Here is a 26,412-nt window from a genome sequence, read left to right on the forward strand (position 1 = left end):
GGTCGTTGGTGGCGCTCAACTCATTTTCTCTGATGATTCGATTGCGCGAAACGAATTTTTTTTAATCGTTTTTTAGAAAAATTAAAAATGTTTCTGATATTTTTAAAGATGTATTGTCCCCCCTGAAAGAATAATTCTTTAAAACAAATTTTATTGAATACGCTATTTTAATGTCACATAATAGTTATCCATTTTGACCAAAAATTGGATAGAAAAAAATGTATTTACCTGAAGATATTGTAATTTTATATTGTAAGGTTTTGGTTGAATTTAACCATTTATTTTGTCATTTTATAAGTGAAAATTGTTTTCCATTCTTTTTTCTATGTTTCTATGAAAGTGATTAACTTTATCAAAATAGCCTATCGAACGTCTGATTTTATTAATCTTCATTTTTCATGTTTTTGGGGGACAATACTAATAATATATAATCTTGAATCATCATTTTAGTTTCACTTTACTGTACTATACATTGATTTATTTATCTTTTTAGGAACTTAAATGTATTAATAATTATCACCTCTATTGTATATTAGATGTAGCCCTTATCGAAAACAAAAGGTCTATTGATTTTTACATAAATACATCTTCTTAGGGCTCGACTAACCCAAGGAGTTTACAACTCCCCCTGACTAACCGTTATCATAGCATTTGTACCAGGGAGAGGGGCTTAAATACATTGCTTGACAACAGTCATTATCATACAAATTACAAATACTAAATGTGATATCAATAAAAGTAAAATTCACATATAAACTTACACATTAATTCAAAGTTAGGCCTTTCTTTATATTGCATTCGATAATAAATATATCTCTATTATTATTAAATTATTGTTATCTATTGTTGAAACAATTGTTATATTAATCCCCTGTAGTTTTGATACAAACAATGAATTAAGACATACTAACTAATTAATGTATACTCATCTATCAAAAATGGAAAATAAATTATCATTATTAGGCCAAGGTGTTGTAAAATAGGCCTACTATTAAAAAATAATTAACAGATAACAATGTGTATTCATGCATGAGAAATGTCCTCCCCTGTGTACTACGCATGCGCATACTACTACTACACGTACTGTCGATCAAAACAACAACAACACAGCCGCCAGCAGCCAGAGCATCATCGAAATAAAACACACGGCGGTTTGGTGGTTTTGTCGAGGGACCGTATTTACTTTATGTAGACCTAGTAATAAAACATTTTGTTGTAGCCTAGGCCGATCATTATCGTGACAACATTTGAAATAGGTAAGAATGCATAGATATTTATTGAATTTTCATATTTTAAAACTGTATTAAGACCTGCTGGTAGTAATAACTCATCATAAGATAAGCCGATTTTCTAGGCCAGGTTGGCTTTCGTTTTTAGTATTTACTATACTCAGTGAATGACTCATCAACCGGAGGGAGATTGTAATCTGATGGCTCTTGTCGAAAATCATGTAGGGCCTAGGCCTAAACATGTTGGCTGTTTTTTTTTACAAGCGAAAGTTATACCGAAAGAGCCAAACTACAGCTGGCATAAATGATTGAACCTCATAAACATAATTAAGTGTAACATGCATACTGTAGGCTAGCCTAGAGAGTAACTTTAATAATTAATTAATAACTCATTCAATTTTTAATTAAACTTTCTCGAAATGTACAGTAGGCCAGCAGCGGTGTGGGCTGGTCTATTAAATATTATATTATAAGATAAGTAAAATAGATTAGATTAGCTATAAAAATAAAAAATTTAAGAAAAGTTTTACACATAATATTCATTAATAATTATGTTTAACTTGGTGAAAAAGTGTAGAGGGTCAGTTAATTCATTAATATTGTTTCATACAGAATTTCAGCAGTCCTTGAAGTTTGAACCCATTATAATCTTGATGTCACTATTGGACCTTAGATAAATTAATCAGTTAATGAAAATTTATGTTAATAAACAGTATTCAGGGCTCTATTGTAACTCTGTATGTCATTAGTGTACAGTACAGTGGCTAGAAAAAATATCTGGAAGAATAGAATATGTTAAAGCTCTGTCTACACTATCAAATTTTATGTGACAAAAAATGTGATGTGCCCATATATGAACATGATGATTGTCATATCACTACCATATTTGGGTATATCACTACCATATTTGGGCACATCACACTTTTTTGTCAAACTAGTTTGATAGTGTAGACAGAGCTTAAAGGCCATCAGTTCTATATTACAACCACCTTTATATAGTGTAGAGTAGTACTTTTTTCTGTCATCTTGTAATTTTGACTTGGGCTACTAGCACATGGCATACGGGCTACTAGCACATGGCATACGGGCTAGTAAATAAACTACTGTATACTAATTATTTAACTATCAAAAAAATCAAGCCTTGTTATCATATCACATTTTTTTTATGGTGACATTTATGAATAATTCATTTTACGGAAAATTGGAATATTAATTAGTCGTCAATATTTAACATGACTGTAAACCGAGAATTAATTTTTTAGATTCTTATTTCAAGGACTATGTTATTAATGTCTTCTTACTCATTGATTTATGTTGGATTCTATGCTATCATTCTTCTGCTTTCGCAATAACATTGATAGATTATTAACAATGTAATGTTATTTTCACAGCTCTACTCTAAATGCACTTGTCTGCTATTTTTTCAGTTAAATTTTGTTTGTTTGAATAAAGTATTACATACATACAAATTAATTCTTTTAATTTTAGTGGCCATTATTTTCACACACCCAAAATTTTCGTGGTCTTTTATTTGTTCATTTAAATTCATTATTTGAATGCCATTCTGAGTTTTCTCACATACAATTGACAAATATGCAATTGCTTTATGTAATGTGAAAAATATAAAACACACAAGTCATACAGTACAGTATATTAATAAATGCAAAGAACTGAAATATTTCTGTGTAATTTTCTGTGTTGGATTTTGAATAATCAACATTTTTGGTAAATTTTTGAAACATTCTGTGCTTTTTATATATAAACTACATTTCAACTGATTAACTGACATATTTATGTTGTTTTCTCTGCATTGAATTCAAATTTGAAATAGTAATTGCGACACCTTGCTTCTTTCCCTTGACGCACGTCGCAGTAGTGTTCAGCTTCAGAAACCAATTTGCAAATTGTATACTTATTGATCATACTGGCTCCTAATAACTTGGATTATATACTTCATTGCTATTTTCAGTGTTAATGATTTATTATCCTTCATTGGCTACATTGATCTTACAGTGGCAAGTCAGTTTTGTTTTGCTCATTTTTGTGTGCATAACGTTAGGAGAAATTGAATAGAATTTTGTCTTGGTTTATCTCACTCATTGAAGAAATTTTGCAAAATTTAAATTAAATTATGTTGTATGCTGAAAAATTGTGCTATTAAAAATTAGATAGAATTTTGTCTGGGTTTATTTATTTATTTTTTTATTTAGGTTTCGTAACAGCTTTTATCCAGCTGCCATTCGGGCACTGAATATGTACCGTACGAGAGTGATGTGCACTTTGTAATTGTTTTTGTGTATATTTTATATGCAAATGACAATAAATGGAAGTAATTATCCACTGATAAATAAATGAATATTGCAGGATAAAGCACCTGTTTTACATATTATATGGTCCTGTTATTTTATCTCACTCATTGAAGATGTTGTTATGTTGAAAAATTGTACTAATGATTATCTCACCCACACATAGGAGAATATTATCTCACTGTGGGATGATTGAGGTATCCTCATGTGTGGGATGGATGGGTGTTTGTGTGACACGTGACATGGTTACATTTTAATTCAAAATACTACTGTAGCTAGATAGTATTACAGCATATTTCACATCATGCTCAATCTAAAAACAAACAAATTCTGTTTTTATATTTCTTCACATCCAACAGCCATTTACATGATGGATATAGTTATAGACTTAGTAATGATTAATTTGCGTAGAGAGTGTGCAGTAAAAAGAGTCATAAGTTAGTTACAACCCTGACAATTAGGTCTGGACCTTGGTTATTTGAAGGCAAGTTAACTTTAACCACAAGCTACAGCTCTATTATTGTACAAATATATCTTTATGTAGCTAGTGTACTGTTAGGCATTCTAATAAGCAGATAAGAAAAATCAATTTGATTAGCAATAAACAATTCAAATCACATGGAGAAAAAATTCAAGTTAAAAAAGGTTAACATCTATAATAATTTCATATTATGTATAATGTATTGAAATGAAAATGTGTTTAGAGAAAAACATATGTAAGGAGATGAGGAACATATATGGAAATAAAAGTTGGATGAACCTAAATAAGATAAAAAAAAATTAAAATATGTATAATAATTCCAATTGTAATGAACATTTAACAGTTTACTTGAAAATTAAATTATAAACACATTGTTTTTGTAAGAAATGTACGTAATTTGATATTAAAATAGGAAAATATGTAGAATTGAATTTATTAAATTTGAAAATTAAAATACTGTACTGTTTTTCAAATAATCTTGTAAAATATGTAAGTAATTTGATAAAGATTATGAGGAAACTATCTAGGAAACTATTTAATTTATTTTAAAATTAAATCAGAAAAAAAGATTTCTAAAGATTGCACAAAAGATGTTCTTTAAATCCAGCATTTGAACTAAACTAGTTTTTGAGTAAAAATATGCATTTATCACACTCTCTATTTTGACATCTTAAATCCATTTATTATTCATATATTATATATCATATTTTGTATAGATTATTCAAAGATAATATATACTTATTCTCAATTTTGTCAGATTTTGAAGTATGACGGAGAATAATATTTGTTTAAAATCATGGTTAGTTTTAATCCTAAATGTCTTAGTCATGGCTCACAAACTTCCTACTGTACAACCTGCTTCCAAGAATTTTAAAACTAACTGTTTTTGATCTTATGGGTTTAATAAATAAAATCGAAGAAATGTAGTTTGCTTGTTTTGAAATTTTTATAACCAGGCAAGGAAATAAAATATTAAATTAACAAATTTATGTTGTGTGCAAAACATAGTCATTATCATTTTGTTAATGCATAATTATATTGATATTTTATTTCCTTTATGATAATAGGTTCTTTGATACAACAAATAGGATCTCTTTAAAATGGCAGATACAATAGGGTAAGTGTGAATTATTTTTATAATTCTAAATTTTTTTCTCAGTCCTAATATTCATTACTACTACTACTGTACTACTGTAGTAATACATATCAAACTGGTTAAAAAGACACTCAATATCCGTTTTTAATTTATTTTTAATTGAAGTGTGAATTAATATTACAGCATTAGCGTCTGTACATGGAATGTCGCGACCCTTGACCCGCCTAAGCAGTTACAACAGTTGCTGGAGCGGCTACTAAGTTTTGATCCAGATATCTGTGTTATTGGTCTCCAAGAGGTCAGCTCAAAGCCGCACGAGATTGTCCAAGCGGTATTTGTCGATGACCCCTGGACAGAAGCAATGGACGCAGTGATGAAATCTAGGCACCTTATACAAGTGAGTTATAAAGAATATAAAGAATATGAATAGCAGACAGAGATAATAGTGATGTCTTTAAATTTTTGTGTACACAAGAACAATACTCTAAGAGTGGAAAATTAAACAACTGGTACACTTGGAACAGAGTGTACAGTAAACCATACATGAAAAGAAAATGTATTGTCTATTTCGTGCCTAGCTTACCTGGATAAACCGATAAATGCCATATTCTCCTTGAAGAGCGAGATATACTCGAAAAGTAGAAAATTCATTGAACACCCCTCACGATAAATGGTACAGTAAATGTATTATATACTATAGATATATAGATAGATCATTTTTGTTCTTTTCTTTCAGGTGAAGTCTGCTCGTCTCCAAGGATTACTTATTGTTGTTTACACTAAACTACATCACGTTCCATTCTTTCATAATATAATGACAACGGTCACAAGGACGGGCATAGCAGGTTTATGGGTGAAAATTGCACCATATTCTATTTTAACATAAAAATAAATGTTTTCGTCCATAATACGAGGACAATTTATCAATAGTTTTAATGATAAACAGGTTAATAAGCTGGTCTCATGAGGAACTCTACAATACATATGATACATGAAAAGAAAATGTATTGTCTACAGTATTTCGTGCCTAGCTTACCTGGATAAACCGATAGATGCCCTATTCTCGAAGAGCAAGATATACTAAAAAAAGTAGAGATTTATTTCTATTGGTGTTTTTTATATTGTAGGGTAATAAAGGAAGCGTAACTATACGGATGGATTGTTACGGGTGTAGTGTCTGTATATCCAACTGGCATCTAACACCTCATGCTGACCAATGGGATAAAAGACGCAAAGAAATTACACAGATATTTGAAGATCAGAATTTTAGTCTTGGTAACAACATGAATATATTAGACCACAGGTATGAATAGTGAAATGATAATAACATGATATAAACATAAATTCTTCTTAAAGACATTTTAATGCCACATAATAGTTATTCACTTTGACCAAAAACTGGATCGAAACAAAAAATTATTGACCTGAAAAAAATGTAATTTAAAGCAAAAAATACTTGAATTGTCTGTCATACAATGGTTTTCGGTTAAAATTAACCGTTTCTTTTGTCTTTTTATAATTGAAACAGAAGTGAATAACTTTATCAAAATTGCAAAATGGCCTATTTAAAGTCTTGATTTTATTAATTTTAATTTTTCATGTTTTTGGGGGACAATACATCTTTAAAGATTGCCAAATATTAGTATGGAATATCTAAATTTTTTCTAATGCAAATATTATTGTCGGGAATCAATAGTTTTTACATATTTTGTTGTGTCTTCATAGCAATGACAAATCTAAGTGGACTTTGTACTGCATTAGCACGTTGTAATTACAAATGTATGTGTGCTATTCAGCTGATCTAATGTTAAGCCAAGCCATTTAGAAAACTAATGGTATTTTTTATGATGTCGCCAATTGGATGCCGTTATACAAATTCTTAATATACCTTGTGAATCTATCATTCATTATTTATTGATGGTACAAATTCACAAAAAAAAAAACAGTTTCTTGCGTGACAGCTTGTAATTTGAATCACAGATACCTTTTAAGAAATTGGGTTAATTAGGTTTATTCAAATTAAGCCGCTGTTAAATATTACATAAGTGTTGTCTCTTTTAGTGTCCTTAGATGTTGCTTAAAAGTAATGATTATGATTGATTAAAAATGTATTGTCTCCCTCTCCCTGTTAGAAAATGCAATTTTAATGTTACATAATAGTTATTCACTTTTACCAAAAATTGGACCGAAAAAAAAAAAACCTTAAAAAAAAAACTGAAATTGACTGCCAGCTATTATTTTTATTTATTTATAAAACATTATTTTTGTTCGTTTTTTTTTCTACGAAAGTGATTAACTTTATTGAAGCTGCAAAATGGACTATTTAAAGTCTGATTTTATCAATCTTCATTTTCCATGTTTTTGGAGGACAATACATCTTTAATAGTATTTTTAACATCAGTCATTTTTTATCAAAAGTTAGTATTATTATTTCACATCAAAAGCGTTGTTTATTGATTATCAACTGCTTTCCTCTCGTAATACTGTTGATTGGGTGTCAAAAGCTTTAAAATAAATCAATAGTTTTTCTTACTTTCTATTCATAAATAATTTATTAGAGAATATGAATATGAAAATGATATACAAATTAAATACAAATTGACCATATTAGGAAATAACCACATTTTAACAGACCAAGGTAAATAAATAATAAAATAATCTGAATATTTATGAGGAGCTCTTTACCTTATAAGGCTCTTATTAATATTCATAAAAACATAACCAAAATTAGCATGTAATACTTATATACTTTACCAGTGTCCGTATTCACCATTCACACTTGGCTTGGGAAACAATTACCCTTAAAATTAAAAAAAATCTAAGTGAATACAATTTAAAGGAAATACAGTAATTAAGTATTTATTTAGTTAAGTAGAATACTAGAATAGTTAAGGGAAATATCTGACTTAATTGTGATTAGTGGATACAGCCGCAGGACTATGAAATTTGTAGTCAAATTGTTTATATAAACCTAAATATTTATCTTCCTGTTTGAACAGTTTTGTGTTCGTATTAGGTGATCTAAATTTCCGCCTCGAAGGAACAAGTCGCGAAGAAGCCTTAGTTAATCTAAACCAAGATAAATTAGAACCATTAAAAGAGAAAGATCAACTGAAGATAACACTAAACGAAGAAGAGGAGATTATAGGATTCAAGGAAGGAGAGATTAGTTTTCCACCAACTTACAAATTTGACCCAGGAACTTCTAATTATGACACTAGGTAAGGTTCTTTTAATTTTTGTTGTGCAACACAACATAATAGGGAGCACTTGATTTTTAAACCTAGGAACTACCATGTTAATTCAATGTCCACTAGTCTTGGTTCCAGACAGAGTTTTGACGTAATATTAGTAAACAGATAAATATTTTGGCACATATGGCATTTCATAAGTATACCACTTGAGCTTGAACGAAACGTCGACTGGTGGACTAACATAAAAAAGACACAGACTTGGGGCAATGGTGCACAGGCAGTGAAGGATATGCTCCCTCGCTCTATTTCTTGACAAAGGTTTGGTGGTTTCTAGGTCAAGGTGACGACCAGCGCCACATCAATGCATAGGTCGTAGGTCATCGGTCAGTGCGAAGCGAAAGCTCCCTCAGATGTGTATGTATTTTATGATAAACATTATGACCAATTTAATATTGACTATACTGTACAATTACAAATATGGCTTTTAATGTTGTAATCTTAGAATTCATATTCATAAATATGGTAGTGTAATTTGAGCATAATTTAATTCTATGTGGACGCTCATGATAATGAGATTTCATACAAATTGAATGATATTCTTGAATTATTAAAGTGTTTGTTATGAGTCATTTCTTTTCAGACAGACTCATTGCTATCCAGAAAACAACTTAGAAATGATAGTATTAATAACACTATTATTTAGTACAGCTCCTCTTTAACACGCCTATTAAGCTTTTATTCAAAAAACAATATAGTAACGTTACAACTTGTGGCCAATGGCCAGATTGTGTGTAACCTTTTAATACAGGCTCTTAAAGGAAAAAAAACAACAATATAGTGGACACTTTCACATGAAGAACAAGGGGCAGTAATTTAACAACAGTTAACCCCTATTTAGGCAACATCCCTTTTACTGTACCTTTGAAACAGATTACAGCTCTGTCTACACTATCAAACTTGCTTGACAAAAAAAAGTGTGATGTGCCCAAATATGGTAGTGTTATGCCCAAATGTACTAGTGATCATCATCATCATGTCCATATATGGGCATATTTGTTACATAAAGTTTGATTGTGTAGACAGAGCTTTAGGGATAATGTTTTAAGACTATGACCAACCCTTATCCATCCATTAAGGGGGCATCCATTTTGTTGTGTCAAGAAGCTGTCCCTTAATAGGATACATTGTTTGTTTCTTTCAGTCCAAAGCAAAGAGTTCCAGCTTGGACAGATCGTATATTATGGAAGGAATATTCAGGGAGTGTGGAACCACTCTTGAAACAGTTAGAGTACCATTCACAACCTGACATGGACCATAGTGATCATAGACCTGTTACTGCTTACTTTCAACTCAAGGTATGGACATAATGTTTACTGATATGTTTACAAAAATAAAATCATTGACAAGACTTTAAAATGATAAATACGTTGATCTTATATGGCGCTTAATGCATAAAGCCTCTGAGCGCTTCAAATAGTCATTTTTTGGATCAAACTCATCTGGAAACATACTCTGATAAATGTTGCAGCCAGTAATCAGCGCAGTTGTGTTTTATTTGACCTATACCCATTTGTACACCTGGGTGGAGAGAGGTAAATGTAGGTAAAGTATCTTGCCTAAGGATAAAAGCAATGCGGCGAGAGTTGGATTCAAACTCACGATCTCGAAATCAGTAGCCCAGCAACCAACACCCTGCGAGAGTGCTTTAATATTCTTTTCTCTTGCATGCATTCTGAATCTCTGAAAATTCTGAATATTTGTTTGTTTTGTTTGTTTGCTAGCTCCCTATTGATGGTGCCACACCTCTTGTGAGATTCTCACCTGTGAAGTCATGGTCCAGTGGACGTGATGCTGTATGCACTTACACAATTGCTAGGGATACAAAGACAAGTAGCTGGGATTGGATAGGACTTTACAAGGTAAATAAAATGGACATGATGACACTTAACTAGTTTGACAAAAAAAGTGTGATGTGCCGAAATATAGTAGTGATATGCTTAAAAATGGTAGTGATATGACATCATCATGTCCATATATGGGCACATCACATTTTGTGGTCACATATCACCATTTTTAGTGTAGACAGAGCTTAACACTGAAACTGACTACTTTAATGAAATAATGCTCATACAGTAGGCCTATCTAAAAAGCGTAATTAATAACTTTCAATAAACTAAATTAATAATATAGAACAATGCAATCTGTTATTCTCCAAAAATGTGTGTACCAAAGGTTTTGACATAATGTATTTCTTAATTATTATTTTTTTTCAACAGTATGAATTTAGCAACATTGAACGTGACTATGTCACCTATGTGTGGGCAGATATGAAATCTTTGTCAAAGCAAACATGCAAACACCAAGTTACAATCCAGTCAGAATATTTACCAGACGATTGTATTTATGATAAATTTATTTTGTGTTACTATAGTAGCGTTATGGATTGTACGCTTGGAGTTAGTGCTCCTTTTAAGGTGAGTACTTCATTTATTCATTTCTTTAATAGCTTAGATAATTATTAGTAAAATATGTGAATTTAACTTCAAATCACACATATACCATATAGAGGCTTATTTTATACCTCTATGCTTATACTCAAAAAGGAAACATGCGGACATATACACACATTACTAAAAAACGTACAGAATGGTGAACACAAGTGAGACGCGCAATGTCTAACAACAACTAGCATTTAAGATGATGATGATGATGATGAATCTTATACTACCTGCACCATTGGGGACTGTATGAAGTCATTTTTACTTTAATGCAAAAAAAACCTCTTAATTATCATACAATGTTCAGTCGCAGAAAGTCTGCTGTATTTCCTGCAGCAACAGAGTGCGCTTTACCCACATTTATGGAGTGTCATTGTACCTACATCAGTGTGATAATTCACTGAATAAATTTAATTATCTTCTTTTGCAGTTAACACCTAACTCAACAGATATGGAAATGTCAGAGTACAAATAATATGAGCCAGCACCTTGGTTCTTACAACGTTACACATATCACAGATAATGTGTTGGAAGAACACACATTGTTTTATATGCAATATAGTATATGTGAAAAAGCAATGCACATGAAAGTAAGTTATGATGGTTATACAGTTACATCATATAGATGCCAGAACAAGGCACTATGTGTTCATGAAATTCTAGTGCTACTTGGCAAGTAAGCTTATAGATTGGTTGGGACTTTGAACTTTGACCTGACTTTAATAGTAAAGTCAGGTTTGTGGTACATCATATGTTTCCAACAGAAAATAAAGTAAAGATGAATTTAAAATTTTGCATTTTAAAATATTTTAGCAGTAAAATATTGATGCATAAGTTCATATTGAGGTAGATTATTTTTACAATGATTTTTAATCAAACATTGATTTAAACTTTTTAACCAGAGTGTAATTTTAACTTTTATAATGATTTTTATCATTTTTTATTTACAATCAAAATGCGATAAGTTTGTATGTGACGGTCAAGTTTTAAAAATGTTGTAATTTAATGTAAATTTTAAGAAATTTTATAACGCTGATAAATGTGTAAACTTTCTCAGGTGCAATAGTGATGTTTACAACAATTGTATGCAAGAACATTATATGAATTTTAAATACAATAAAACAACTCATTGTATGTTAATTGAATGTTGCACACTAGAGAAAATTAAGTACTTTTGTGTTGAGTGTTAGTTACATCACTAAACGTAAATACATTTTTGATATATACATATGTTCACAAGCTGTAGTATACATAAGCTTACAGTATATAAACTCTTGAAATCATACAATGCTAAATGATGTGGGGGTGGGGGTGGAGAGGAGGCTGTAGCCAGGGGGTAAAACCTTTTGCACTAGAGACATGCAGTGAAAGTGATAGGCTTAACTGGCTTAGCTCATCTTAGCATCATGCCCCCTTTGTAAGAAAAAGAAGCTCCAAATTTAGAATCCTCACTACAGGCTAATTTACACAGACAAGTGATAAGTAGAAAACCGCGTAGCATGTCCCACATAGAATCTGTATCTATCCTGAGCGGAAACCGTCCGTCTGCTCCACACTTTGTGTAAATGGTCATAAGGAATAACATAGATTCTATATTTTTATTATCACTCGTCTGTGTAAATTGGCCTTTAGGGGTTACTTGTATAACCAAATGAAACCATATATACAATACTTTTCCTATAGAATGGAAGAAGGTGCATTTGCAAAAAAGTTATTTTATAGATTGATTTTTTTATTTTTTTTTTGTGGCCCAGCCTAAAACAATTCACTTGGTAAAATGTGCAATGTAATAAATCTACCTGGTCTTGTTATAAAATGCAGTGTTGATGTTATATAATTGTGAAATCGTAAAGATGTATTGTCCCCCAAAATCATGATAAATGAAGATTAATAAAATCAGACTTTAAATAGTCCATTTTGCAGCTTTAATAAAGTTGATCACTTTCGTAGAAAAAAAAATGCATCCAATATTTGGTAAAAGTGAATAACATTGTGACAATATAATGGCATATCCAAAAAAAATGTGACAAACAAATTTTTAGGGGGACAATATATCTTTAAAATATATAAAAAAAAATACAATTATCAGTATTTATATATTGTAAATATTAAATTATATATGTAAACCACCTTTTATAGAGTTGATCTCTAAACATGAATCAAACATTAATGTTTTTTCATGTTATTTGCTGCTGGTTTGCTAATGAATCAAATCAGATTAAAGTATAATTATTTTTGGACATATATGTTGCTGAAATTTTCTTTTAATGTGTAAATAAAAATACCATTTGCAGTAGAGGCTTTTAAAATAATGTTTATGTATTTCTCTTCTATTTTTGTTAAAGTAGTTTTCGCAAGACACCAGACAACAAATCAAAACACCTCAACCAAACATACAATATACTGTACTAGTCTGTTTCTACCATTTTTTTTATTCACTCGCATATAAGTGTACAGTACATTTAAAATGTTCAACATTTGGAATTGGTTTGCAATTTTGTGGCTATAACACATCTGAATTTGTATAAACATTCATATAAAATATATTTTTCATTACTGAAAATGTTGCATTATTTAAAAAATATATATATTAAGGACAATTGCAAGGAAGTACAACATGAATGTGGTATATAGAACATTTGGAAAGACAAACACATTTTCCAAGATTACACTTCTCATCATCTCATTTATATAGTTAATGGTTTTAAATTTGTATAGCGCATAATACAAATAGTTTCTATGCGCTGTGGACTCGGATGTTACACTTAAACTACATGCTTTTCCCCTAAGGGTCATGTCATGTCAGTGCGGGCACTATAAGGCACTCTCTCATCTGTCCACGACACAGTGGCCGAGTGCGAACTAGTAAGGTGACCTCCTACTCGTCTTGGAAGATGTACTAGGTTCTTTAAAGTGCACACGAGCAACGGTTTATAGACCTTATCCGAGAAGACTTCTACCAACAGAACGAGCGAGTCTCGAACGCTTGCCAATGTTATGGCTGGATTAGTAACCACCCTTCCCAGAATGCAATTATTTAATTGATAATTTCCCTGTATATTCCACCCTTTTAAAATATAAAACTACTAAAACATACTATATTGTGTATATAAATATTTTACAAAAAAACAGAAGACTAAAATATATACATTCATTACAATAAAGCACCAAAATGGATTACAAATAAGGCGGACTTGTGCGGAGTAGGTGGGTACGTAGACCGGTAGATTGTGATGTTGCATTACAACTTTCAAAGAGTACTGCTCAAATGAGTGAATTGACAGTAGTTCAACATCATGATGCGACCTCAGCATCATACATATCCAGTTTTCCCATCGCAAGTTCACTGAAAAATAATCAAGCATATTATTGTTTATTACTTATTTGTTATTATTGATATTTATTATTGATATTTTAAATCAATAAATATAATAATTATATCATGTAATTCTTAAAGCTCTGTCTACACTATCAAACTAGTTTGACAAAAAAAGTGTAATGTGCTCAAATATGGTAGTGATATGACATCATCATGTCCATATATGGGCACATCACATTTTTTTGTCACATAAAGTTTGATAGTGTAGACAGAGCTCAGTGTTCTCCCCAGGATTCACATCAAGCGTCACGCTTCACCCCCCCCCCCCGGGGGGAGGGGGACCATTCCGACACTAAGTACGTGAGTCACAGCCCCACCATGGTTGGGGCTGTGGCGAAGCGATTTTTGGTAATTGACACCCTAGATGGCCGGAAATGGTACTCTCGCACGTAACATTCATGTTGAGTGACACCTCTAGTTTGTCCGGAAACAACACTTATAGCGCGCTAGCAAACAGCAAAACGATCATAGCCTACTTTTTCCGCCGGTAAACATACGCGATAAGAAACATTTTTAGCGTTCATTACGAACGTCAGGGGGAAGTCCCCAATGAAAAAAAAATATTCCTACTAATCAGTAGGACAACTCTGTAGTTGGTCGGAAAGGACACTTCATAGCGCGCTAGCAAACAGCACGATCGTAGCCTAGTAGCCTACTTTTTCCGCCGGTAAACATACGCGATAAGAAACATTTTTTGCGTTCATTACGAACTCATCAGTAGGACAACTGTAGTTCAACGACGTTGTTAAACAAGATTTTTCGATGATCTGTCGGCTGGATTATTGAGGTGGGTGCGATAAAATATAAATATAATATACTTCAACGATCGTCGGGTTGAGGTGTGGGTTTAACTTTGGTACTAAAAGTGGACACCCCTAATTTTACACGTATAATGGACTACACCATGCAGGAACGCACATGGTATTTTCTTATCAGAGGGTGCGTGTACGTCAAAAGGAATTGTTTTTCCTTCGTCGTATACACGACACACGTACGTACGTCGTGTGAAATTTCTTATCAGAGGGTGCGTGTGCGTCAAATGGAATTGTTTTCCCAATGTATTGAATTGCGTGTGTTCGATCGGATCGGCGGTGGTAGGAGGATAAGCTAGGAGGAGTGCGTGTAATTTTTTTTCAACGAAGGCGGCTAGCTCGATTATTGAGGCGGGGGTGGTGCGACTTTAATACTTTCAGTGACCTCCGATCGAGGAACGTTTTTAGCTTGATTATTAAAAGTGTATACCCCTGTATTTTAATGTACGTAACTATCTATACCACGATTTACCACGCACACGGCGGCCGGGACGATAATGTTTTGGTTTACACAAATATGTTCGATGTTTTGTCTACTGTGTAGCGTTTAGGGAAATCCCTTGCGTCTCGTCTGAGTCGTGTAAACAAATCTTCTTGACATTATTTTCTATCTACTTCAGTGGTTTTTATTGTGACAAAACTCGGGAAGGGCACTCACGGCCAACGCAAAAAAGGGCAGGCCAGTGGCCGTGGGTGCTGTTCATTTTCGAGGGCATTGAGGCCAACTGGGAGGGCACCGACGGCACTGGCCGCGGTAAAATTCGAGGCCTGTAACGTTACCGACGAAAGAGTAAATCCCACCGATCCATAGAGAGTCGATTCAGTGTGATATTGAAAATATCATTGATATTTATTTTTTTATTTTTTAATACACATAACGTTTTTACAAGAAAAACAATACAATCAATCACTGTTTTATTTACAATATACAAGTTACCGCATTTTTTAGACGATTCAGACAACAGCCAATACTAGAGAGATCGAAAGAGAGACATGGCAGTAACAAAACACGTGTTTACATCTCTCGACGGCGGCCGGTGGTGAAAGCGCGTCTCAGTTGTTATAACACCAGTCTTTTGTTTCTTGGCTTGTGGTCATGTCACGTGTCTCGTATGCATTAGGCTCTTTATGCATGCCGCGCCTCAGCTCTAGAAAGTACCTGCCTGTTATTAATCTATTTTTAGATTGGTTGTGGTTGATATTTTTAAGCGTCACGGATAAGGTTTTAAGCGTCACGGCCGACCGTAAAGCGTCACGGTATAGAACCCAAGCGTCACGGTACCGTGACGCTTCAAAGATAACAGACTGTTTTACGACGGGAGCCCAGTTAAGGAAGAATGAATACCTACCTGAATCCATGGGGAGTTGAATTTTCACAATCAATTGATTTTAGGGGAAAACACCTGGTTTGGCTTGATAAAAATGTTATATTAATACTGAAAATGTATTAATTAAGTGAACACAATCTCTTACTTTACTCGAAAAGTATAAAACTAATGTTAAAACAATTATTTTCCAATCATAACAAATTTATTCATAATACTGTAATTAAAACTGTTATGTTAAGTGTAAGTTTAATTCTAACACCAGTGCTTTAAAAAATGGCTTCTGTGATCAAAAATGATGTGTGTGTGAAAATGCTGTTCAGTATTTTTAAACAACGATACCCACCCAATACGCCCATAACCGCTAATTTTATTCATTTTTATTAATGATCATTGACTTAGTTCTATTTATTTATCAACAAATATTAAGAACTAAAGCTTTGCCTACACTATCAAACTATATTGACGAAAGAAATGTGATGTGCCCAAATATGTATATATCATTGTGTCCATATATGGTCACATCACATTTTTTGTCACATAAAGTTTGATAGTGTAGACAGAGTTCTTCAGTAAAATTTGTGCAGTGAGAGTTAATGATAATAAAGCACATAGAAAATAAATATTAAATATAAACAATAAATCTAAACATTAACACAAATGTCTTATATTATTACAATTACTATGTGCAGTTTTCACTCGTTACCTCATCCCTCTATCTTGGTGAACGCTAAAAACACTTCGCTGTAATAATGTATACCACCAAATGAATGTAATGACACATGCAATATGTATATTGATTATTCTAAATATTGTATTGGTACAATTTACTAATGCTCACTATTGAAAATAATAAAGTGTCGCATTGCCTGTGACAATATGGAACTAAAGCTCTGTCTACACTATCAAATTAGTGTGATGTGCCCAAATATGGTAGTGATATGCCCAAATAAGGTAGTGATATGACATCATCATGTCCATATATGGGCACATCACATTTTTTTATCACATAAAGTTTGATAGTGTAGACAGAGCTTAAAATATTTATGATATACAAGAATCACATGTAGATGTATGAGTGAATACCCTGCATTAGTCAACCTGATGAGTTGGTTGTGGTTGGTACAGTAGGGGTACACCATGCATGCTGAGGTGCTGGTATTGACGACTGTACTCACCAATTGATTATAGTGTTTATTCTTTGATACATATACCTCAACTAAAGTAGGTATTTTGCTGTGATAACAACAGTAATTATTGGGAATAAAAGTAGTATACACATTTTATGTATGTAATGCATACATAAATAATAAGCCTTTCAAACAATCAATAAACTAAGTACAAAGAATGTATAATTAGCAGAGGACTTTCTAAGAATTGTTTCTGTTTTGTATCTTGTATGTGTTCTCTCTAGAAATGGAGAATTTAACAAAGTTGAAATATTCAAAGTAAATAGTCTTTAATCATACTATCATTTTACTATTTAAAGATGTATTGTCCCCCCAAAAACATGGAAAATGAAGGTTATTAAAATCAGACTTTAAATAGACCACAACGTAGTTTTAATAAAGTTAATCACTTCCGTAGAAAAAAAAAATTTTCACATATAAAAAGACAAAATAAATGGTTAAATTCAACCAAAAACACATTGGCTGGCAGCCAATTTGACTATTTTTTTGCTTTAAATTACAGTTTTTTTAGGTAAATTCACTTTTTTTTCATCCAATTTTTGGTCAAAATGGCCAACTATTATGTGACATTAAAATGGCATATTCAACAAAAAAGTTTGTAAGAATTATTTTTTCAGGGGGACAATACATCTTTAACGCTTTAAAAAATTACATAACAAATCTAAAATAGTAGTAAACCCAAAAGCATACCTGTAGTTAATATCGCCATCTCCATCACGATCAAATTCACTAATCAACCAGGCTATTTCTTCTTGTGTCAGGTCAATACCAATTTCCTATGAAATGAATTTTTAGGAACAAGTTGAAATTAACTTAATTTCCCACGTGGCAGGTGGAATAATTAATGTTACTTATAATCTGGGAGCTGAATTGTTAATGAGATCTGCTGTGGTCAGAATTAGTCTAGAACTCTCAAAGATTTCCACAATTGTCTTTCTGTACACATTCCTTAGGATAAGGGACCATCTCACTGCAGTTACTGCAGTAATTACATTTTTCTTACTTCTTGTTTATGCAATATACTAAGCAAGCTAGTTGTGATTGTAGTGACTGTCTTAAGCTCTGTCTACACTATAAACTAGTTTGACAAAAAAAGTGTTATGTGCCCAAATATGGTAGTGATATGCTTAAATATGGTAGTGATATGACATCATCATGTCCATTTTTTGTCACATCAAGTTTGATAGTGTAGACAGAGCTTCAGAACTGCAGTAAAATAACGTTGACATAATCCCTAACAACTATAATTATTCTCACGTTATGTAAATGTAAATGAGGGAATAACCTGTGACTTGCAGCCTACTGAATTGCGCACAGGTGTGGACGACGCATACCACAACTACATAGGTCACTAACCTTAAGACCTTCCTCGAACTCATCGTAAGTAACACTCATACTCCCATCTTTATCAACTTTATTGAAGAAGTCCATAAATCTAAGATTGTTCTTTTGGATATACCGGTATAATTTCACCATTGGATTGAGCCTAGCCTTAGGTTTCACTTCCTCTTGCATGCCGCCATGTTTTATTTTAATGTCCGGTCTGAGTTCCTTCAACTCTTTGAATACTTCTTCAAAATCTTTATTCACTTGAATATCCTATACAAAATGGAAGTTAAATGTTCACTTTAGTCATTGCACCAAACTCACAGATTCTAAATTTATTTTATTTATACTGGGTGACCTCTTCAGTCAAAGACTGGTCTCCCAGAGGGCCCAGTTATGATCAGTGGCTGTGAGTGACAGTGGATGTGCGTATACTAGTACACCGGGGTAACCCCCCTACTCAACTAGGTTCTTTCATTCATCTTTTATTTCAAAAAAAAAAATAATTCTCCATAGCTCAAGAACAAATTAGTGTCTACATTATTATAAATATAAAGGAAAAATATATATATTATATATAAATATATAAAAAAAAAAAAAAACCTACGCCACATAGTCACGTGGTTAATACAATAGCTTCATCCATCTACCATGTAGATTGGATGATGAAAGAGCAAAATCATAAATACATTTTGTGACAATATTGCCTGTCCTCCTCAACCTGCACAACATGCCAAACACCACCTTACGTTGTAGTTCGTAGAACAAGCAAATGTGGTTTTCTACAAACATGGTGCTGGCACTGCATGACCTAGGTTTATTAAAGTGCATATGATCTAGATGTGTACACTGGACCTACGGTTTATAGTCTGTATCTAAGAAGACTTGTTCTAACACCAGAACCAAATCGTCACTTTAATCAATCAAACTCCACATTCACTTTTCCAAATATAGCAATTTGCTTTGAATGCCAAAGTGCAAATAGAAATATTAGCATATAAAATAGTCACATTAGCAAATAAATTAGATATTATCCATATTAGCATAAACAATCAAATAAACTTACTAGAAATTCAATGCTTTCAATCGCTGTATTTGCATTTTCTTTACAAGCTTTCACAATGCCATAGCAACCAGCTGTCTGCATCGGGTTTTTACCAATCTAAGAAGAGGAAGACAATAGATCTAATTAATGAATGATTACAATGATTGAGGCTAATGACCTTCTGTAATGATTGGACAAGTATTGGATACATACACCATTCTGAACTATGTGGCATAATCCGAGAGTGGGTCTTAAGAGGCAAATTAGCCTAATTTATATACAGGATACCCACATCCACTAAATTTCAAGATTGGTTTATCAAAGGGTCTGTTACTGCTGCATAGAGCCGAATAAACCGTTTATTTAAAAAGTAGATCAAAAATATAATGTTATATCGACTGCATTTCTGCCCAATTCTTGGGTGTTTTTTTTTCAAGCCTCCATTTAACCGGTTACTTAAAATTTGTCTGGTTTCTGCTGCCAAGAAATTGGGGTTAATTTATTTACACGGTTAATAACCGGTTATTTTTTCGCAGAAACTGGAGCTTTTCTGTTTCATAAATAGTATAATAATAGTAGTAGTATAATAATAGTAGTAATATCCTATTTTCCATTTCTTATTAAACTTCAATCAGAATAGCAATATGACGAAATTAATAAATAATAAATGTTTACCTTTAACACTTTCAGGCTTTCGTTTACAGCCATTCCTTTACTGATTAATATAGCGCCCTCTGCTGATATTCTGTTGTTTGTAATATCTAGTTCTTCAAGTGAACTATTGAACTTGAGGGCATCTCCGATTGCTTGTGCTCCTTCATTTCCGAACCCATTCCATGAAAGATCAACTTTCTTTAAACCTATGTTATTCTGAATGAAGCAAAAACAACATTTTTAATACCAATAAAAAAAGGTAAAGGTATAAGTCCCGTATTCATTTCTGAACGTAGGGGAAGCTGTTAGAGGCTCATTGTACTAAACCTCTGCATTATGTGGTAGGCTGGCCAGATCCTTTCCACGCCACTTTATCCTACCTAGTATTTTCAACCAGGTACTCATTTAGAGCTAAGTAGACTGGGAGTTGTCCTGAACTTGGGCCTAATACACGATCAACTGAGCAATCCACATTGATTGAGATCTGCTAAGTAGTGGTACTGTATATACTGCAAACTATGAACATATTTTACTACTCGCCTACAATAGAAACAATTCAATGGGCTGATCTCCTCATATCAGTTTAATAAGCCTTATTCAATGATAATAATAATATTGAACATTTATAAAGTGCACTTTACCCGAGTCTCATAGCGCATTAAAAAGAATAACTATTGAAATAGGTTAATTTTCAGGAGAAATTTGAATTGAAAAGGGGATGGGGTGTAATGGATGGAACAAGGAAGAATAGTTAAATATGGAGCATCAAATGGACACATACCCCAACTCCCTTTGCCAACGCCAGAGCTCCTTTCCGCCTTATATGGTTCCAACTTAAGTCAATGCTTTTAATGTTGATGTTTTCAGACACAGCAGGTCCAAGTATTAAACCAGATGCCTCACTGAAATCATTATGACTTAAGTTTAAGTATTCTAACTTGCTGTTACCCTGCAAAACAACATTAAATAACATTAAACATACATTAATACAACCGTCATAAATTTATCAATACAAATTTACAGACAACTTGTATTTTGTCCAAAAAAGATTGGAATACTACATTTCTTACTTGTCAATGTCATAGAAAATACAGAATATAAAAATACAAATATGAAAAAATAGACACAACTATACTATAACATGTTTTAATTTTTTTTTATATCATATATATACAAGAGAATAAAAAATTCATACAATATGAATACGTTTATTCATCAAAATCATAGTGAAAATAGTATAGTATGTACAATGTTGAAATATATGTTATAATAATATGAAATGGGGTCTCAGGAAACCAGGAAGGCTTGTATGGTTTGTATATACACACACAAGGCTGGATGAAAACAGCAGACAACAGACTGGTTGTAACAACAATACTCACCAAAATAACCTCCGCAAACGCCTCTGCACTTTTATCTTCAAAAGCATTTCCTAATTTGAATGAAATGGTTTGAAGATGAAAAGAATGAAATTTTACTTATGATGATATATTAAGCATACTATTATGGCTGAATCATGGAATATATTTCATGTTTTGAAAGCAGAATTTGTTAAATGATGAAAAATGAAGTTATACTTCCACCATGGTTCCACTCAATTAATACAACCCAAAATTTGGATAGAGTATTGTGCATACTCAGTAAAGTAAATGTGATGTTTACATTTCATTTCACAAACCTGATAACGTTACGTGTGTTAACGTAGCATTGTTTAGTAACATCTCACATATTGCACCAGCTCCTTTGTTGCCCAACCGGTTATCTGATAAGTCCTACAAAAATAAATAAATCTCATGTAAATTATAAAGAAACAGAAAAAACAAAACAGTTTAGTCAATGACAATGTTATAATTGTAGTGGAGCTGTAGCTTGGTTGCTTGCTTTCCAATCCCAAGGTCCAGGATTCACCTGGTCCAGGGTTGTAACTCATGACTCTCTCAACTCCACTCCTTACGCCTCAAATGAGACTTAGTTTATAAGCATGATAAATTATAAAATAGTTTTTCCATCCTGTAATTGCAGAGTTTCTTGCTGTTGGATGCATATGAAATGTTTGGTTAAAATAAATAAATAAAACAGAAAAAAATAACAACAAAAAAAACCATTTTTGTCAATGATTAAAAAGAAAATATTACCATACCAAGTCTGTGATATAACAGTTTTCTTTCAACATCTCAGCAATAGCGAACCCGCCGCTAGCATCTAACCAGTTGTCACCAAGATTTAACTTGCTTATAGTGGTATTCGACTGCGATAAAAAAATGTTTAAAAGAATGATTTATTTTGAATACAGTAATAATAATAATAGTATCGATTTATATAGCGCATATACCACTCAACAGTGCTCAAGGAGCGAAAAAAAAATGAAATTCATTAGAACCCCTTTTTTGGGATATACCATGAAACAAACAGAAACACTACAGTCATCCATATTCAAGGGACACCACTATTAAGGGGACACCTTGTTGGGAATACTTACTTGGTACTTGGTGGTTGTCCTCTTGAATACTCCACAAGGAAATTTGACAAAGAGGCCTTGGGGAGTGGCTTATTGGACACACATCTCTTTAAATGTATCACTATTAATGGTTTCAATAGCTTCCTGGGGCAGTCCCAAAGGTATCCCCTTAATAGGGGTTTCTACTGTATGTAAATCTTAGATAACTAGCATATTATAATTAGCATGAACCTGAAATTGTTAGAACTTACCACTAGTGCAATAGCGATGGCCTTTGCCCCAGCAGGTCCTAGACCATGATGTTTCATTGTCAACTCTGCATCTGTGATATGTCGAAGGAAGTACGACACAGCAATAACGCCATTTTGGCGACACGCCTCAATGTATGTCGTCCTACCAGATGCATCATACGATTCACGAACCTCTGTTATATTTTAACATTGAAACAAAGCAAAATCAAGTTTAATTTGCATAAATGTAAAATGTCAATGTAGGGATGTTGAAATTTTGACTGTAGATTCATTTGAGAGCAATTGTAAAATGCAATTGTAATGATAACAGCAACTTACAACTTGAACAAAAAAAACCCATTAAAATCATGTTCCTTCACACACATGGTATATGTTCTATTAACACATATTTGATTTGATGTGACATGCATAATGTATTTGAACACCATAGCAGAGCAGCTTGGCAACATCTCATTCAGTTGGTTTGTATGGTTTCTTCATTGTATTAATGTGTACATTACAATTGATGGACTGTACACAATTTATTGTAAAGCTCTGTCTACACTGTGACAAAGTTTGATGTGCCCAAATATGGTCGTGATGTGCCCAAATATAGTAGTGATATGACATCATCATGTCCATATATGGGCACATCACATTTGTTGTGTGTAGACAGAGCTTGATATGTGTGATTTTGCAGGTTACTGATTACTGATTAATTATGAAATAATAACACAAAACTAATACTACAGTGTGACTATAAACTACTGTGAATAATATATCTATCAATCATCCACAAATTAACAAATTTTGCAAATATAATGTGTAAAGCTCTGTCTACACTATTAAAAAGTGTGCCCAAAAATGGTAGTGATGTGCAAAAATATGATAGTGATATGCCCAAATATGGTAGTGATATGAAATCATCATGTCCATATATGGGCACATCACATTTTTGTCACATAAAGTTTGATAGTGTAGACAGAGCTTAACACATGTATTGATTCAATGAATCTTGGAACAGTATTTTACCAGGTGCATGTACGAGTGGATAATGGTTAGGGTAAAGATACTGGGGGTTGGGGGAATGGAAGGGAGAGGTTAACGGCACACATGGATCCAAAATAATATACTATGGATCAAACAGCCAAGATTTAACTGGTGATGAAGCCTTGGTATAAGCCTTGTCATAATGTTCAAATGTGAACAACTGGTGATAGAGACGCATGCCACTGTTGCAATTGTTCTGAGATACAGAACAGCTGAGAGATACGACTCTTGGAGAAAACCTTGTCATTTATAGTGTAATATTGAAGGTGAATTCTACTACTAAAATGAATACTATATTGCTACATTAATAGTACATATATTAAAAACAAAAAAATATAAATTTCAAGACATATTGTAGTTAGTACAAAAGGTATGTGGAATTTAGTGCACATGGTTTTTTGGGATAAACAAGACAAATACGGCAGTGTTCCTTACTCTTTTTCATAGCTGTAACTGTGGCTATAAGCATGCAGAAAAAAATAAAGGCATAGCAAAGCATATCAGTGAGGGTGTATTTATTTAAGTGCTACGTGGTATACAGGCACTCTTTATGATTTATACATATGTATTACTCTCAGAATACATTTATAGAAATCCTGCTTTATATGTGAGAGTTTTCAATATTTGGAAAGTTTGGTTTCAGGAGATTTGACCATATATAGATGTTTATAATAACATGCTTCATGAATAAAGTATGAAAAAAAAGCAATTGAAAAATATTAATTAATGATACTACAGAGTGATATTTTTGTATATTTGTCTTGAATTAATAATAATAAATAACAAATTTAAAAAACAATATTTAAAAGTACTTCTAAGTGCATAGCTTGTATAGTAAGCAAAAATGTGAAGAGAAAACCAAGTATAAAATGGACAAATTTTAAACTTAAAAAAAAAATAATTTCTTGCCTAAGAAACTATATATATTTATTCAGCAGTGAAGTAATATTACCTTCAACCTCTAGATCAGTGTCCCATCCAGAGGACGAGTCGCTAACAAAAGTTTGTTGGGAAGCGGCTCTTTTCTCTTCTTCATTCTCTGGTTTTTCAGATATTCTACTGCTTGGCCGTGAAGTATGGCTACTTGCTGATCTACTAATAGTCTGTTGACAAAAACATTTGTTTTTAACTTATTTTATTGTAAAGAAAGTTAAATCAATCAATCATAAAGATTGAGGCTCATTTTTAAATTTTATTATATAAAAAGATTTAATATTTTAAACAAATGGTATATCCTTATTTTTGTTTATGAATGTCAGTGTTATATTGTTTTATGCATGGAGGTAAAAAAAATAATATTTTTTACCTCCATTATGCCTCACCGGTATTTAAGCTGAGCGCGTCGTGTTCTTAGTGGGTCACTTACCTTGCGTTGGTCCCCGATGCTTCCACGACTCTTCGCCCTGCTTGGAGCTCTACTCGACGATCGGTTTGGAATTATTAAATTCACGTCATTATTATTCTCTTTTTCTTCACCATTGTTTTGAAATACTTCATGAGATACATCCATTTGATTAGCCGTTTGTTTTTAACCCGTTTGTTTATGTTTTGATCTGTAATCTTTTCGGATGTTCTGCTGTTATCTCTTGTTGATATTGATCGCTTCAAATCTGTTCTTAACATCTTTTGTGTGCAGTTGCTACGCGATTTACATATGGGGGCGCTAGATCACTTTTCACATCAACTTAATTTCTCGTGTACTAAAAATTCGAAAACTTTTTTATTATAATAAATGTGTGGATTATCGATACATAATAAATATATAACGAATAATGACTGATTTAATGCAATAATCATAAATGAGAATTCTAACCAACAAACACTGATCAATAAATCAATAAATATTTATAAAATAAATCAAATCAATAAATAATCAATTGATCAGTGATATTATAAATAAACCATGGTATAAAAGCAAAGCAATTAGTGGATAGATCAGTTGATCAATATCAATTAATCGACCAATATCAATCAATTATTCAATAAATAAATCAAAGAAAAAAATCGGTAAATAATTTGATCAATAATAAGTCGATAAATCAGTCGATCAATATCAATCAATCGACCAATGATATCAATCAATCATTCAATCATCAATCAATCAATCAATCAATCGGTCGGAATAATTTGATCAATCAG

General features: G+C 32.4%; 3 protein-coding genes across 7 annotated transcripts in view; 2 read left to right on the forward strand and 1 right to left on the reverse strand.

Moving 5' to 3' along the window:
- Positions 1-14,339, forward strand: part of LOC144835840 (bis(5'-nucleosyl)-tetraphosphatase PrpE [asymmetrical]-like) — a 95,847-nt gene extending 81,508 nt beyond the window's left edge. The window contains exon 3 of the mRNA XM_078690953.1: positions 14,299-14,339. The gene's annotated coding sequence lies outside the window, so the exon portion shown is untranslated. The remainder of the gene's footprint in view (positions 1-14,298) is intronic.
- On the forward strand, positions 1,135-12,101 carry LOC144834573 (inositol polyphosphate 5-phosphatase K-like). Its single transcript, XM_078689426.1, has 10 exons — positions 1,135-1,256; positions 5,084-5,133; positions 5,296-5,509; positions 5,849-5,965; positions 6,240-6,415; positions 8,112-8,333; positions 9,508-9,661; positions 10,088-10,225; positions 10,583-10,780; positions 11,235-12,101. The coding sequence occupies exons 2-10, from the start codon at positions 5,117-5,119 to the stop codon at positions 11,277-11,279; spliced, it is 1,281 nt and encodes a 426-aa protein (XP_078545552.1). The 5' UTR covers positions 1,135-1,256; positions 5,084-5,116; the 3' UTR covers positions 11,280-12,101.
- On the reverse strand, positions 13,214-25,909 carry LOC144835828 (uncharacterized). Of its 5 annotated transcripts, none has more exons than XM_078690930.1 (14): positions 25,640-25,909; positions 25,226-25,376; positions 24,709-24,732; positions 23,245-23,417; positions 22,676-22,783; positions 22,214-22,307; positions 21,918-21,967; positions 21,317-21,484; positions 20,557-20,751; positions 19,903-19,998; positions 18,867-19,109; positions 18,201-18,286; positions 17,027-17,064; positions 13,214-14,150 (listed from the first exon to the last, which is right to left on the reverse strand). In XM_078690930.1, the coding sequence occupies exons 1-13, from the start codon at positions 25,781-25,783 to the stop codon at positions 17,028-17,030; spliced, it is 1,569 nt and encodes a 522-aa protein (XP_078547056.1). In that variant the 5' UTR covers positions 25,784-25,909; the 3' UTR covers positions 13,214-14,150; position 17,027. The 5 variants fall into 5 exon arrangements, with proteins under 5 accessions (XP_078547056.1, XP_078547057.1, XP_078547052.1 ...); XM_078690931.1 differs by having other exon boundaries at positions 16,998-17,064; XM_078690926.1 differs by lacking the exon at positions 17,027-17,064 and adding an exon at positions 17,499-17,556.
- Positions 25,910-26,412: the final 503 nt, after the last annotated feature.

Source organism: Antedon bifida, chromosome 2, assembly GCF_963402885.1.
Source record: "Antedon bifida chromosome 2, ecAntBifi1.1, whole genome shotgun sequence".
NCBI lineage: Eukaryota > Metazoa > Echinodermata > Crinoidea > Comatulida > Antedonidae > Antedon > Antedon bifida.